This window comes from Tauraco erythrolophus, chromosome 4 (assembly GCF_009769465.1).
Source record: "Tauraco erythrolophus isolate bTauEry1 chromosome 4, bTauEry1.pri, whole genome shotgun sequence".
NCBI classification, from domain to species: Eukaryota; Metazoa; Chordata; class Aves; order Musophagiformes; family Musophagidae; genus Tauraco; species Tauraco erythrolophus.
The window spans coordinates 71,065,258-71,081,323 of record NC_141468.1 but is presented as its reverse complement, the minus strand read 5'-3'; the positions used below and the strand labels follow the sequence as shown (position 1 = coordinate 71,081,323).

Sequence of the window (16,066 nt, the reverse complement as noted above, 5' to 3'; positions counted from 1 at the left end):
TCCACTGAGTGGTCCATCCATCAAATCCGTGTCTCTCCAGTTTAGAGACATGGAATTCGTGCGGGACAGTGTCAGATGCTTTGGACAAGTCCAGGTAGATGATGTCGGTTGCTCTTCCCTTATCCACCAACGCTGTAACCCCGTATTTCTGTCCGATGTGGAACAGGCTGCTTAAAGCAAACTTTTCATGGGTATTCACCACCTGCACATTCTCTGGCTAACAGCTGTCTGAATTAAGATCCTGTAGGAGTGGTCTGCGGTGCAACTGAAGCCACTGAAAAAGCTGTGCTTTGAAAATGGTGGAGGGAGGGAATCACTGCATTATCTTAAGCATTCCCAGAATTGGCACCTGACCTTACAGTATCACCTTTGGACAGTTTTTTCTGCATCAGTTTGCCATCTGAAAACGGAAACTGCTTGTTAGCCATGCAGGACTATCACGATAATTGCTTATCTCTGTGCTCTCTGTGCACTTGTGAAACTGTTGAGAAATACTACCGTTTTCACAGCAGGATGTGAATAATAAGCAATAAATCGAGATTAGGACCACACATATTGAATGAGTACTAACGAGGCTACTTATTTACAGTTAGGATCTTCTGGAAAAAAGCTTGCAGTCAGAAAAATAATAAACATAAAGGATCAAATTGTTAACAATATGAACTTCACTTCCAGTTTGTCCTAGCTGTTGAATGTTTGAATTGGCAGACTTACTTTAAAACAACCGATGTTATCAAAGAAAAATAAACAATCCATGAGAGCCAAATTGAACACATAGCAGGCAGGATCAAAAAAATTCATATTATCACAAAAGCCTGCCTCTTCCTAACAGAGTAAACATTAGCAGCAGTAGGTTTTATGTGGAAGAGCAAAATGTGGAAGCTGTTGAAATTTAAGAAACACTTTGCACAGGAGTTTCACAGTAGTTGCCAACAATGCAGAAATAGTGAGATTCTGATGTTTGGCTCCAGCAATTAGTGTGATTTAATCAAGAGAATTCTGTGCTTTCCCTAACCTTGACCTTTTTGTTCTTTTCAATCTGTTCTCTCTTTCCTACTCTCCTTCTTCATCATCTATTCTGTCCCAGTCTCCACTTCAGACTTCTCCTCCACCATTAGGCTTCTACCTTGATACTGGTTTGTCCAACTTGTCCTAGTTCCTTCCCTGCAATTTCACCACCAAACGCAAGTGGTAGGAAGCTTAGAGGTGAAAACACAAAATGTACTGTCATCCATTTTATCTCCCCTCAGCCTCATCTTAAAACTAGTTTCCTCATCAATCTCAACTCATCCCAGTTAATGGCTTACTCCCAGAACCAGCAGCTCACTCCTGGATTCAAGAAATGTCGTCTTTCACATCTTGAAGTCGTCAGAACACCGCATTGCACATAGAAGATCTACATCTCTGCTCTCAGTCCCATGCATGGACTTACTCAGCTCTAAACTGCACCCTAGCTAACAACATCCCTGCCAGAATTTAAACAAAAGCCTCCAGCCACTCTTGGATATGGAAACAGAAAGCACAGTTCTTGATTAAATTCAGGCAGGGATTTTTGTTTATCTTAAAAGAACTGAAAATACTTATCCTGAAGTAGAGCTCATCCCTCCTACCAAAATAAAGATCATGTCCCAGCACATAAAGCTTTGAGCATCTAAATATAATTAGACTTGCACATTTAAAAATGGAAGAAATGACACATTTCCTCATGTCTATGAGCCACAGCATACAATTACCACAAGAGATCAGATGACATGTAATAACTGGTTTAGATGTCTGATGGACACTCCTTGGTCTTACAAACAGCCTGTACCATTTTGGTTGGCATTTGTGCTTGGAGCAGCAAACAAAGTTCAGAATGGTCAAGAACTTAAAATGGGGTTTTATCTGAGACTCATAATCTGAATAGGTGGTAGAACCAGAAAGAACATGTTCTAGGCCACATAACTGCAATGTTCTTCAAATCACTGAGTACTTAATAAAGCTCAGTGATATGCTTGCTTTGAGAGCCGAGGGAGAAGCTGGCTAGTGTTAAGATGCGTTCCCTCTAGTACCAACCTTGAAAATATTTTAAAATGTTCACGAGCCAAGCGAGAGTACGACATTTTCTTTCATGACCTTTTAAAGAGGAAAAATTGCATTTCAATGACAGACTTCCATAATTAAAGAGACAACACTGGTGAAATAGGGTTTACATGATCAATGTATTTTACTCAGTATGTACACAGTTCTCCAACAAATTGGGCCGTATAAAGGCAGTTTAAGAAGTGTTAAGTGACCATCTTATCAACTGTTACATAGGATATGTCTTAGCTGGTTTTGCTTCCTCCAGCTCAGCGTCCAACCAGCGGTATCTGCGGTGACGGCGCAGAACTTCAATTGCTTTTTGCTCCAGAGGTGTTGCTTGAATACCCAGGTCTTCCAAACCAGGAAGATCAGGAAATGTCATGTCTGTTGTGTGAAACTAAAAAGAAGGGGTTGGGGAGGGGAGGGGAAAAAAAAAAAAAAAATAAGAGGGAATTCACTTGATCGAATGAACAGCAATACTCCCAATGCAATCATTCATGTACTAAAAAAGTATTGTGTTCTTACACCTCAGATTATCATTTTTTCTTTTACAAAACAAACTAGCGTAAGTCCATAGTACTAGAAACATTTCAATATGACTCAAAACAATTTTCTACAAATGGCAGCTCTTGGGAGATTCTACTACAATTTCAAGGCTGCTGATGCAAGACTTTACCCAAGAAAGAACCCCACAATACAATACACTGCTGCATCTCGGACTAGGTCTGAAGAACTATTCAAACACAAATGTGGACTCAGCCAACTGTGTGTCAGTCTCAGTTCATTGACCATAATTTTGGCTCAGTGTTTTCCTTGGGAGGAGGAAAAAATTCAATGTGGCCCTACAGAACTATGGTGTAATTATACAAGGTATTGAGCGGCCACTGTACTTTGACAGGAGATACAGATGTTCTGCATCTGGCAAAAAATCCTTCAGGCTTCTGATTTAGGCTCAGGAACGAATAGCAGTGAAACATGCAGAAAGTGTCTTCATTTTCTCTCCATCAGATACATGTTATGAGGAAGATCACTGCATTGCAGCCACAAAATTAAGCCAAACTTAAAAGGGCATATTTGAACTGCCACTACATGCACTCTGCTTTGTCAAGAATACGCTTGTTGAATTATCACCTTAGCTTTTCCTCTGTTCATGGTTTACAATAGGGTCCTGCATAGGACACATACTTAATTCTGTTACCATATCTGCAACACATATGACCTATATCTTAGAAAACAGGGATTTCTCTTATGCTATTATTCCTTGAAATGTCTAAGTCAACCACATCTAATTTTGTGCAGATTACTTAAGGATGAAAAGCAAGAAAGAGGAACACTCAGATACAGAAGTGACATGGAGAAACTCCTCTTACACTACCTATGCTATAGCTGAATTGCAGTAATTTAGTGCAGGCTTATTTTATGAAATGCTATAAACTGCAAAGGCAGCTAGAAGTAAGGTTTTCAGGAGATGTTACATCTACATCCTGGGTCAATACAGGCAATAGAACTACAATGCCAACTCTCTCTAGTATAGGGGATGAGTCAGTGGTTGGGGGGAGGGGAGGAGCAAGATAAAAAAAAGCTTTGCACTAGACCATGAATAAGTTTAACTCACACTATCACACTATATTACACACGCTATCCACAGTTTCTCACAATTACTTCTAAACAGAATAGGAAACCGTTTTATTTCACAGATGGCGAAACGTAAACACAAATTAATTGCTTACAGCTATTCAGTAAGTAGCTCTAAGTATAAGGCCCCGTTCTCCCAGATTCATAGCAGTACCCTGTCTCAAATTAATTCTGGACAATCAGGTCAAAATAAGCTATTGATACTGCATCATAAAAAAAAAAAAAGGCATTAAAACTCCAACTCTGCAAAAATTTCAGAGAGCAGCAAGCTTAGAGTCTGTCAGAGTACACAACTACCTTTGCCAACCTACACATATGCCAACAGTTTTGACATTAATACTTGCTAAATTGCTACTTTTTCCTCACTTGCAGTTGTTTATTTGCAAGTTATTTCTCCACTCCCACTTAGACACTCTTGAGAAATTAGGAATAAACATGAAGCTGTGACATGATCACGAGAAACACACTCTAACATTAAGCAAGAAATTGGGCTGTATCCAGTGCTGCCAGTTCAACGTGAGTTGTTAAAAATGCCATTATCTGGATGTTGTAAGTGATTTTCATGCATCTAGAGGTACATAAACTCAATAGTTACCTAAGACTGGGGAACACCCCTCCCATATTAGCTGCACATCGAACATCAAATCTTTACTTTGGCTTTGCTATTTCCAATAGTACGTGTTTCTGAAGAGGAGGACAGGGAAGTGATTGTCCGCCTATACTCAGCACTGGTGAGGCACACCTGGAGTACTGTGTCCAGTTTTGGGCCCCTCACTTCAAGAAGGACGTTGAGGTGCTGGAGTGGGTTCAGAGAAGGGCAACAAAACTAGTGAAGGGTTTAGAGAACTTGTCCTATGAGGAGCGGCTGAGGGAGCTGGGACGGTTTAGTCTGGAGAAGAGGAGGCTCAGGGGGGACCTTATCGCTCTCTACAATTACCTGAAAGGAAGTTGTAGGGAGATGGGGGTCGGTCTCTTCTCCCACGTTATGAATGACAAGACGAGAGGGAATGGCCTCAAGTTGTGCCAGGGGAAATTTAGGTTAGATATCAGGAAGAATTTCTTTACAGAGAGGGTTGTGAAGTATTGGAACAGGCTGCCCAGGGAGGTGGTGGAGTCTCCATCCCTGGAGGTGTTTAAAAACCATGTAGATTTGGTGTTGAGCAACATGGTTTAGGGATCCTGACAGTGCAGGTGAATGGTTGGACTTGATCTTGAAGGTCTCTTCCAACCAGATGATTCTATGACAGGGGCACAGCAAAGGATGTAGCCTTGACCACTTTAACACTTAAGAATGTTGGGCCCTTTCCCCATCCCTATCATGTTACTCCTTGCTATGTAACCCTCTTAGCAATTGTTTCAACCACTTTTTAAAACATATTTAGAGAAATATGTTAACTATTCTTCCTACACTAATGCTAGTGGAAAGACTACATCATAATGATGCCTTTTAAAAAAATTTGTTAGCCTCTCTCTCTTCCTAAGTCTTTGTAAGACTACACCAGAGGAACCTCAGACTGCTTTGACAGCGTATCCCCTTGGCACTGTAAGAGGTCTGAACCTGGTAAGTCAGGAGCAAGATTGCAGGACAGTAGCTGCAACAATGGTATGGCAAGAATCATAACCATTTTTGAGGAAGGTTATATATTTAGACACCTTTAAAAATTTAACTTTTTGTAGTCCAAACAGTCTGAAAGTAATTATTTGTGATCAAATTCTAGCCATTGAACTGAGTGAAATACTACACCACATGAGGTCTGTACATTTCAGCACTCCTTGAATACAAAACTACAAGTGCAAGTTACAAATACACAATGAAACATTTCCCAAGAAGAATTTGTGAGTTGTCCTACACTTACCCGGTCCACTTTGTCTCGTGTTAACCATGGTTCAAATGGACTAATCTCAAAGAATCTTGCAACTAAACTGTAATCAGAAAGAGTATTGCAAAAGTATAGTCATTATCCAGATGCGCAGAGCAACATGAGAACTAGTAAAATATTTCACACTTAACAGACAGTGAGCAAGAGCTTGTTTTGTAGCTGTTCTTGCAAGCTATGAATTCATTAAAGCAGTGAACGTGCCAGCCAGCAAGTTCTCAGCTGTGTGTCTGGTACCTTTAACTGTTTGCTACTTAATTATTCCATCTCCTATTGTTTTACTTTGGAAGGGAATGGAGGAGCAGATATCTAGAAGTAAATTGAGTGTTAGTAGGTGGGGAAAGTAAGCCTCCACATCCAATTCCCCACACACCAGAGGGTTCAGTCTTGCCTGTGTCTCTCCTCCAAACTCTGTTCTCTAGTACTGTAGACAGTAATTCAGTTAGTCATGAAGTTTGATTCAATGCCTCCATAAGAAAACATGCTTGCTGACAACTAAATGATTTAACAGCCGTACAAAGAAGATGATGGAATCTCAAGCAATCGACATCTACAAAAAGGATGAGGATTAGTATATTTGCAGGTCACAGAAATGAAATTTCCCTTGAAAGAATGAAAATCTGGCACAGAAAAGAAAATAACACTACAGCTCTTGCTCAGTGTCTCCAGACCAACAGTATTCAAGGTAGAATCTCTTACTGAGGTGCTCATCTGGCAGACTAGGGTGTTACTAAGCTACTGAACATAAACAGCTAGGCTTATCTGCCTTTTAGGTGCACTCTTCTCTCAAAAACATGAAACACTAGTCAGTTTAGCCCATAAAGAAAAAAGTATAACATGGACTGGAGCAAATGTGAATAAACTAATAAGCACTCACATAGTTACTTTTTAACAAGCTGCTCTGAGTCAGCTGAGCCATGTTAACCTGATGCCTCTACAACCAATTCAGAAATAGTCACAACAGTTTAAGATGTTGTTCTAGCACTATTCATCATTCATTACAAGAATCCAATGTTGAGTCCTATTAGCAGATTGGTAGGACACTTCTAATGTTGGTGACTTTTTTAGCATATTAGTTTGCATTGCACTAAAATTGAGGAGGACCAGCACCCCCTTAACACATCTCAGCCGTGTTTAGTGGCAACTTCTGAAACAGCATTTACTCTTTGAGGTAGCTTTTCAAAAGGATGTCCAATTAAGCTGTAAGGACTAAGCCCAGGCTCAGATTTATACTGCACTTTTTCATGCACTATTACTCAGTAGCTGCATTCCAGCAAATCAGCTTCTCTCCTCGGTGCCCCCTGAGGTCAAAACGTACAGCTGCAGAAGCTCCGTGCATGCAAACACAGCCTTCGGAGTCTGTCCACTGCGGACAACCAAAGTGATGCAACGCCCTTCCCTTCTTATCCCCCAATTTCTAAAGATGTTACTGCCTTCATATTGCAGACAAAGACATGTTTGTTCACAACTGCACTGCTCAAATTTCCAGGCCAAGATCTCAGTACAAACTTACCTTCAACTCAAGTCAATACTCAGGACTGAACTAGAAAGTCAATCAATACCTATACCCACCCTTACCACCAGGGTGGCAGTGCTCATCAGACTGGAAGAGCAGCTGACAGTAGCAATACCTTAAGCTGCTGCAGAAAAGTCTGTCAGGGCCTATGATCAGCAACATACATACAGATATCCCCTGTGGTACTATTAAAAGTTCCATTAGTTTGCTGCCGATTGTCTCTACTTAGGACATTTTGCTGCTTCTTGACTCAGCAAAAGCAAGGCTATTCAATGACTCTAGAATAAATACTTAAGTTTATTACAAGTACACCTTTTTTACACCGGCTCATCGAACGCAGGCCTGTGCCCGAGCAGAAGACTCAAAGCTGGCTAACAAGTACCTGGGGAAACCCCAGTTTCTACAATCCTACTGCACTAGTAACAACTGACAATATTAAATAACCACTGCAACAGTTATTTACGCTTCTGTGCCGCCTGGTGGATCCCAAGTTCTTTCTGAAGGAAGCATCCCGCTTACCGGTAGAGAGGACGTGGAAGCGGATAGGCAAAAAAGGTTCGAAAGGAAACCGCATAGATGTATTCTACCATGTCATGAAGGAGGTATCGGTTCGGCCTGAAAGAAAAAGCAACAAACACTGTAGGTAAGTTAGGTATACTTGCAGCAAGAGACAACAGTTTCAACATACACTCCCCTCCACCTCCCCCAAGCCTACCAAGGGCCTGGTTTTGTCCATCTAAATGATTTGCCAGATTTGTCACTTTCCTCACAAGAAAAGAACAAATTTTGGGTCTCAAGATTCTGTACTGCTTGAAATAAAGAGAGATTAAGTTAGAAAAATATATCATGTGACACCAACGATAGTTAACAGTGTAAGTCACAAACTGCAGAAGTGTTTCATCCAGGCAGTGGTGGGCGGAGCTCCAGGGGTGGCCAGCATGGAGAGGCCAGGGCTGCCCTGTGCCAGGCACAGCCAGCTCCAACAGACCCGCCACAGGGCACAGCTGAGCCCCTCAGACAAAACGACGGTGCCTCCGGGAAAACTTATTTAAGGGCGGGCAGAAATGCCACACAGGCAGAGAGGAGCAAGGAAAAAAAAAAAAAACTTGTGAGAAACAGCCCAGCAGACATCAAGGTGAGGGCAGGAGGAGATGCTCCAGGCACCCAAGCAGAGATTCCCCTGCAGCCCCTGGAGAGCCCACACTAGAGCGAGTTTATCCTGAAGGACTGCAGGCGATGGAAGGGCTCACAACGGAGCAGGGGAACAGCGTGAGGAGGAGGAACGGCAGAGAGGAGCTGTTATGGACTGACCTCATAACCCACCACTCCCCATTCCTCTGCACCATGCAGGGAGAGGGGGGTAGAGGAGTCAGGAGTGAAGCCTGGGAAAAGGGTGGACAGGAGAAGGTGGTGTTTTATTCTTTTTGCCTTATTTCGCCCATAAGCTTTTCATACTACCTTCTCCCCTCGTTCTGTTGAGGAGGGAGGAGTGAGCAGCTGGGTGGGTGCCTGCCTGCTGGCCAAGGCTAACCACCACGATCATACTGAACAAAGTGTATTCTGGGTATTTTTAAAGCACACCTTTAATGTGCCTCCTCCACGCGATAATCACCAACTCAAATTCCGAATACAAGATTTTCAGCGCTGGGACAGGACTGAATTTGTACAAGTCCACTTGGCAGTTTGTAATAGAAGGAAGCCAGAAAGCAAACAGTATAATTAAGAAAGGTTTGTTAACAAGACATCCCATCTTTGGTAGCAAATGGCTGCAAGGAAATTGGTTAACTTGCCTTTGCTTGACTAAGAGCATACTGTTCTCTTCAAACACAAGAGCAAGAATGTCCCGGTTTTAGCTGGGACAGTGTTAGCTCTTCTTTTTAGCAGCTAGAAGAGCTCCATGTTTTAGTTTTACTCAGATGCTCACTCTGAGAAGAATATTGATAGCAAGCTGATGTTTGTGGTTGGACGTGAGACTCCAAGGACTTTTCAGCGTGCCGGAGTGCAGAAGCACAGCGGGATAAGGGGGGAGCATAGCTGGGACAAGGGGGACACGATTCCCTTGTGATTTGTGGTGGAACTTAAGATTGAGGCCAAACTGGCCAATTAGTATTCCATATCATGCAGCGTCATGCCCAGTATAAAAGTGAGGGACAGTCGGACAGAAGGGCTTTTGCGCTTTGGCTCTTTCGCTGCTTTTGCTCTTTTGCGCTTGCTGCGCTTTTGCTCTATTGCCTTTTTTTCTCTCTCTCTCCCAGTACTCCCACTCTCGGAGTACTATCTCTCTCTGCCCCTCTCTATTTTGGGGCCTCGCATTCATCCAGGATTTGCAGCTTCGGGACGAGACGGGCTGCGGATAAGAGGGGGTGGTGAGCATCTACACTGTGTATTACTTATCTGTATTAAATTGCTTTTATCTCAACCCATGGGTTTCCCGTTTCTCCTTTAATTCTCTCCCTCATTCCTGGGGGTGGGGGAGGGTGAGTGACCAGCTGTGTGTGGGGTTTGGTTGCTGGAGTGGCCTAACCCACGACAAAGAAACTTAAGATAAATTCCCCCAAAAGAATGCATTCCTCCTCTCAAGATGGAGGGAAGGAAGCAGACAGTCTCCTCCACACCTGCAGCAGTTTAAGAGAAACATATACCATTTGCAGTTCCCATTCCTTTCTTGTTCAGACTTTGCCTTAGCATTTTAATACTCCATCTCTATAGATGGCTCAGACTGAAACAGATATCTCCCTTGGATTTCAAGACAACTTGCTGGTTTTCCAAAACATTTGGAAAACCTTCATGACAACACACAAGATCACAGGACTGAGCTCTGGTGCATCACTTGTGTTTTAACCTTCAAAATTACCTTCTGCTGATCATGATCAAAGCATCAAAAGCACACCACAAGTGTGTGTGTCTTACTGATTTGCTACACTTTTCAGTTAAGGCAGAGACCTCGGTGACATGACAGTCATCTTGAGACTGATTACTTCCCAGGTAGGGGCCTCTTAAAAATAAGACTATGTAGGGTTTTTTCCATCTTCAGTCTCCCTTTTATTTTTAACAAGAGACACTGAACTACTGTTACAATCTAAACCGCCACAAAATAAAACCATGCTAGAATAAGGCTAAGTATGCAAAACTTCACACAGTGCAAAATCGCAATACTATGATTCAAAGATCATGAACTTCAGTTTGATAAACTCAAGATCTCAAAGATATCAAAGCCTGAGGTTGCAGCACGCATGAACATTGAACCTTCAACTGACATGTTCTTCAGAAAGAACAGCAATGCCAATAACCACAAACAAAATTTGTTGTTATATGCTGGAAAAGAGACAAAATGCCAAATTACTACTACTTTAGTTGGTAAAGGCAAATTAGGGCAAAGCATTCTAACGGACATACTTAAAAGGTAGGTCAGCATATTTGGGAGAATTCAAAAGAATTAAACACTTGAAACTCCTTATCAACTTCATCCAGGAGGCTGGATTATAGAACCTGAGATCTGCACTTATGAAGTTACACAAAAGGACTATCATCAAAACCAAGATATTAAGTTTTCTTCTCTTAATAGAACTTACAAAAGAAACATAGCAAAAAGTGGCAATGTCAAATCTACTTACTCAGCTGAGGGGAAAAAAAAAAAACAAACAACTAAACAAACTTCCTTTTCATTAGCTATTAGTGATGTTTTTTCACAAAATTTTTTGCCCTTACGCTTTAACATCCTCATGCCTATCCAAAGGCAGTATAAGCAAATTTCACTTTTATTCTGATATTAAGAACCATGTAAGGATGCATAGCATAGCCAAACTTAAAATAAAGATAAATACTGTTTGTTCCTTTACAAATTAACAAATGTTAACAATATAACTTCACCAAGAATAGAATCACACTGAAGTGTCATTACATTAACCACAACATTAGCAGACAGAAAGCTCTAGAAAGCATTAGCATTCAAGACAGAAGACTTAACAGATGGATGAAGCAAAACCAATGACATGGGGGAAAGAAGGGAACAGGTAAAAAACCACACCAAACCTTCAGTCATTCAGAAAGAGCAACACCACCACCAGCTGTCATAGTTAAAACCCTATTCCACCATATAGCAGGGAGAAAAACAAAACAAAACAAAAAACTCCTCTCGGAAACAGAAAGCTCTTTTACAAATTAATATTTTAAACTCAAACTGGTAACTCCTTTTAAAAAATTAAAAAGTGTCTCATACAGCTTTAGACAAGGGCTATGCTGCAGAGTTCTTTTGGTCTTCCAACACTGATTTGGATCTTTTGTTTAAAGATTTATTTTAATTTATTTAAAGTCTTTTTTAGTCATTGTTAGGTCCCTGAAACTCTGTATTCCTTGCAGTGAGAACCTGGCATCTTTGCTTGTTCCTGCCTCTGAAACCTGGGCACTGAACTGGCCTTCTGTAAATTGCCAAAAAACGAGACCTTGAAACTGTAAGAATACATTCAAAGTTTAGCCAATTCCCTTCCATAAGTGTTCTATCTAGTGTGCAGTTCTCATTTTCTCCTGCAGTTGGAGCATTTGCTTCTCCTGAGTCAGCGATGAACCTAAAAAAAGGCACCTCTCCTTCCTTTTGTGGCAGGCAGCTTTGGATACACATTGACTCATCTTCAAGCTTGCCCCCAAGAGATAAAATAGTCAATTGAAGGGTTAATTTGGTCACATTTTGGGTTTTTGCATTAGTTGTGTCTGACACCTACATATGTATTCTCTTTGACAATAAAAAAAATGGGTTTGCATGGCTGTCTAGCATTTGTTTCCACTTGCTCTTTAGTGGAAGAGTCTCTAACTTCCTATCATCCCAGTGATTGAAAGCGACTTCGAGTTACTTAATAACCTTATTGTTGCTGTTAGTAGTCCTTTCAGACCATTGTTAGCTTCTTTCTCCTATTTTGCTAGTTTTTGAGCAGAGTTTCTCAGCATGATCCAAAAGAAGTTGAAGACCTGCTCGCTGCCTTTTCTGAGCCTAGCTGCCAGGATAACAAGTTCCGCAACAGCTCAGTTACAGCACAGAAGAAAATGACATCACACAAATACAAACCAAACCAGCAACCATCTCTGTGCTGCAGGAATAAAGAGCTGTCACTGCAACAGCATCACAAAACAAACAGGGGAAAAAAACAATGTAATCTCAGATAAACCTTTTCCAAAATCCAGATGCTATGCACATTTTCAGTGTATAAGGGGGGAAGACAGAGATACACATGCAACAGAAAAAAGAGAGGTGCTCAGCAACATCTGTATCTTGACTAATTAGCACCTGTTTTCTTTATCAATGAATCTAAGGTTCCTTTTACCACATATATTGGAAGGAGATCAGTTCCAGTGCTGCGTTACAGTATCAAAACATGGACCAATTACCTTGGCATTTGCCACGCTGTTTATTCTTAATGCTAATGAACTATTGTACACACAATATTCCGATGTGTCTGCTCATTCTAATTCCAGGTGGCTTCCACACAGCTTCAGCAGAATTTTCTCCAAAGCTATGCTGTCTAGCTTGTTTCCCAAGACTGCCTATTTCTTTGTGTGCATATACGTAACATTAAATGCAATGGGGCCCAAACTGGGATTTTCAGAGTAGTCACAGTACAGCTCGAGTCATTTTTCCTCCCAAAAAGGAGGTGGAATTTATTACAGCTCACACTGTGTGCACGGACAGAGAAATTAAATGTACTGTGCAGCATGCCAAAAAATGACACCAAAAAGAAGTACTTCAGTTAATTAGAATCAGAAAAGTAACCTACCCAGCCAAGGCGTATGTTTTTCCTTTAGCATCAGGATCCTTAATTGCATTAATAATTGCCTTTGCTACATCAACCACCTGTGAGAAACAAATTCAGATAATTACCAACAGAATACATGGATGCATGCACACACTCCTCTTTGTGAAGTGTTTTACAGGAGGAAAAGAAAAAAACTCAACATACACAGACCGGATTTGGGATTGTCTTGCTTTTTTGAAAACTTACATATACTGGTTGCTTCACTGTTTTTTTTCCCAGAGAAATAAGAGGCACACCACCAAACCAGCGCATGTCTAATAGAAAGACACATACATAACTTGAGAATAAAATCTGTGAATCCTTTCAGTAAAAAAATAACCAACACATGTTGCACTACACTGAGTAGGGATCTCTCCTGAAAACTAATTTTTAAAAATACGGAATCAGGAAGAATTACCATCCAATTTCAATAGCACTGTTTTCAATGCACATTCAGTTTTCCTATGGACAACCATGGGAAGGTAGTATTTACTCTTTACCTAGAGTGCTTCATCTCAACTTTGCAAGACAGAAAGAGACTCCACTCTATACTGTCTAGCAATTTTGTTGGTGATGCATCAGAGCCCAGTTGCTTCTGAGCCCAGAACGACTCAGGCTGATTTTTACACTCCGGCACTACCAACCTGAAAAACTACTCCCAGGATAAACTACTGTTAGCGTTAAGATGAGCAGACCTTACCTCACTTTGACTCAAAAAAACCCAAAACAAAACAAACAAAACCTCCCCAAAGCAAAAACCAAACAGCAAAGTCTAATGAGATTCAGAAAGAATTCAGTCATAAGATTAAAATTTTTTATATTTCCGTTACCCACCTTCAGCTAACAAATACAGTACATTTCAGATAAAAATATACCTCTCTGCTTTTCAAAAGCCAATCACATTTTCCCTCTGTTCTCTATAGACAGGTATACAAATCAGACATGGTTTTATTATTTCAAGAGTACATACTTGCGTAATGGTTGAGAATCGGTCCTCTCTCCCAAACATCTCTGAGGGCTTCAGAATTATAGCATTCGGAAATTCTTCCCTCACTGCTTTCTCTCCAACAGCCTATCATTCAATTAAAATGAACACATCCATTAGATCCATTCTGAACAGACTTTAAGAGGATGCCTTTTCAGAACTTAGTGCATCCTGACTATAGCACTCAAAGAAAGAACACTATCAGTAGCACAGAAATTATTTCTATCTGAGCCATTAGATCTTTGGGATGCTATGCAAGATACAGTTCTCACAGAACTGTATCCCAAACGTCCCACAAACCTGTAGATCATTTCTTCTATTTGAGATACAATAGTCTCACTAGTGAAGTGACACAAATTTAAAGTGACAAAGTTCAAAAAGGAAGAAGCCTAACCTAAGTACTTCTCTTGCTTATGTCAGACTAGAGCTTGGAAGAAAACACAAGGTTCACATAACCCCTCCTACTCCTCAGAATACCCCAGGAACTGCTTAAGTACAGTTAGAAATTTCAGTGGCAGCTATTTGCTTGCCACATGGGGCTGGCCAATACAGTAAGGCCTAATGATCCTATAGAGTTGTTACACATTGAGAGCTACCCAATTTTAAACCTGCTTTTAAAAATGTTTATATAGCTGAAACTGGGACAATAGCTATATTAAAAGATAAAAATCAGTAATAGAAAATCATACTTCCTAAAGGAAAAAATAATAGGATACCAAAACCATATATTTTATTTTTTTTTCGTACAAGAGCAGGTAACAATCCTGCTCCAAGGGCCTGTAATCATGATACTCATCTGTCTTTGCAGCATTCATTTTGGCATCAACTACTTACTTTGCTACATCATTCCAGCCTGATATTGGATCCCAAATCATCATCAAACTAGTTCCTCCTTCTTAATGACAGTAATTTTAGATGTAAAGATATTCAAAGATACAAGAAAGGAAAAGTTTTCAGGAACACAAGTTCTATTTACCTTCAAGGCACATGAAGTACTTAGCTCCAATAAGCACAGTAACTCAAAAATTCCTCAGCTGCAGAAAACATTCTATAGTAAATTCATACACTGACTTCTTTCAAACAGACCCAGTTGGGGGCGAGGGGGAGAACAAAACAAAACAACAGCAACAACAAAGGTGGCTCTTGGAAAATATATTCTAAAGGATTCCAGACTTACTTTACTCCTGAGGTATTTGGAAGGACTCTTCATGCTAGCATTCAGGTGAGAGATATGAATGAATGTTTCCACACCAGCTTCCCTAGTTATCTGTGCAATCCTTTTAGGAATATTTACAAATACATCTTCAAAACTGAAGTTTCTAAAACAAGGCAAAACCCAAATTTTAATTTAAGAGCAATCAACAGTGGCTGCCTACCAACCAACAGCAACCATTACATATTACATGAATATATTACAAAAACCTATCTCGACATTCTTTGTTAGAAAGTTTCCTTTTATGAGGGACTCTTCATATAATAAAAACATGAGGCAAGTGAAATGCAACAGTAAGCTTCAATTACAGACAGTACTGTCTGCTTTTTCACCTGTTAAGATTAAATCAGTATGAAAAATCCTCTTGCCTGTGACAAATAGAAAACTCTTCCTGAGTGAACACAGATTTTATTTTCTTTTTAAGAGAAGTGCCCCATCTTGAAATCTGAGCAAAGCTGTCATTTTACAACCCTTGTTCAAAATTCCACTTGATTCGCTGCACTCCATTACGCTACAAAGGAGCTCAAAAATTCTGAGCAGCCTAAGTTAGTGCAGACGCTCGGCATAGGGAAAGTGCACAAAACCAGACCAAGGAACTCACAGGTGCTTGTGCAAATGGAAAAGTTTACATTGACAGAACAGTGAAAACCATTTCATAGCAGCCGTAATGGACTTCAAGGAGAAGCACGCAGAAAGAACAACTCTACATGCTTTATGGCATTTAAGGGGCCTAAATTAGGGAGGTTCAACTGCAATCTAGTTTGGCATCTGATCAAGAACAATACAGAAGCTCCGTCTCCAAGCAGAACTGAAACTATAGGCTGGCAACAATCCCAAAATTCTTTTCAGCTATCCCAACGCTGCAAGAAAGAGAACTGGCTTCTCGTGTCTTTATAGTGTCCTTTAAGCACTCCACTCTATCTTTTCCATTTGCTTCTGGGTAACAAACATCTTGTCCAAATGCCTCTCTCTCTGTCCTTATCTACTCCCAAC

General features: G+C 40.6%; 1 protein-coding gene across 2 annotated transcripts; it reads right to left on the bottom strand.

The window, feature by feature from the left end:
• Window positions 1–2,199: 2,199 nt before the first annotated feature.
• NDUFA9 (NADH:ubiquinone oxidoreductase subunit A9) lies at window positions 2,200–13,876 on the bottom strand. 2 transcript variants are annotated; one of them, XM_009990968.2, is made up of 6 exons: window positions 13,846–13,876; window positions 13,083–13,150; window positions 12,858–12,934; window positions 7,612–7,707; window positions 5,556–5,622; window positions 2,200–2,461 (listed from the first exon to the last, which is right to left on the bottom strand). In XM_009990968.2, exons 2-6 carry the CDS (start codon window positions 13,146–13,148, stop codon window positions 2,291–2,293), a joined length of 477 nt encoding a protein of 158 aa, XP_009989270.2. In that variant the 5' UTR covers window positions 13,149–13,150; window positions 13,846–13,876; the 3' UTR covers window positions 2,200–2,290. The 2 variants fall into 2 exon arrangements, with proteins under 2 accessions (XP_009989270.2, XP_086466573.1); XM_086610447.1 differs by lacking the exon at window positions 13,846–13,876.
• Between the last annotated feature and the right edge of the window lie 2,190 nt (window positions 13,877–16,066).

Excerpts from the sequence above, each read along its gene's own strand:
- NDUFA9 (XM_009990968.2), bottom strand. The coding sequence starts at position 13,148 with ATGCGCTGGTTTGGTGGTGTGCCTCTTATTTCTCTGGGAAAAAAAACA. Across the intron at positions 5,623-7,611 it reads CTTCCACGTCCTCTCTACCG|TTTAGTTGCAAGATTCTTTG; the intron begins GTAAGCGGGATG and ends TTCTGATTACAG. Across the intron at positions 2,462-5,555 it reads CACGAGACAAAGTGGACCGG|TTTCACACAACAGACATGAC; the intron begins GTAAGTGTAGGA and ends CCTTCTTTTTAG.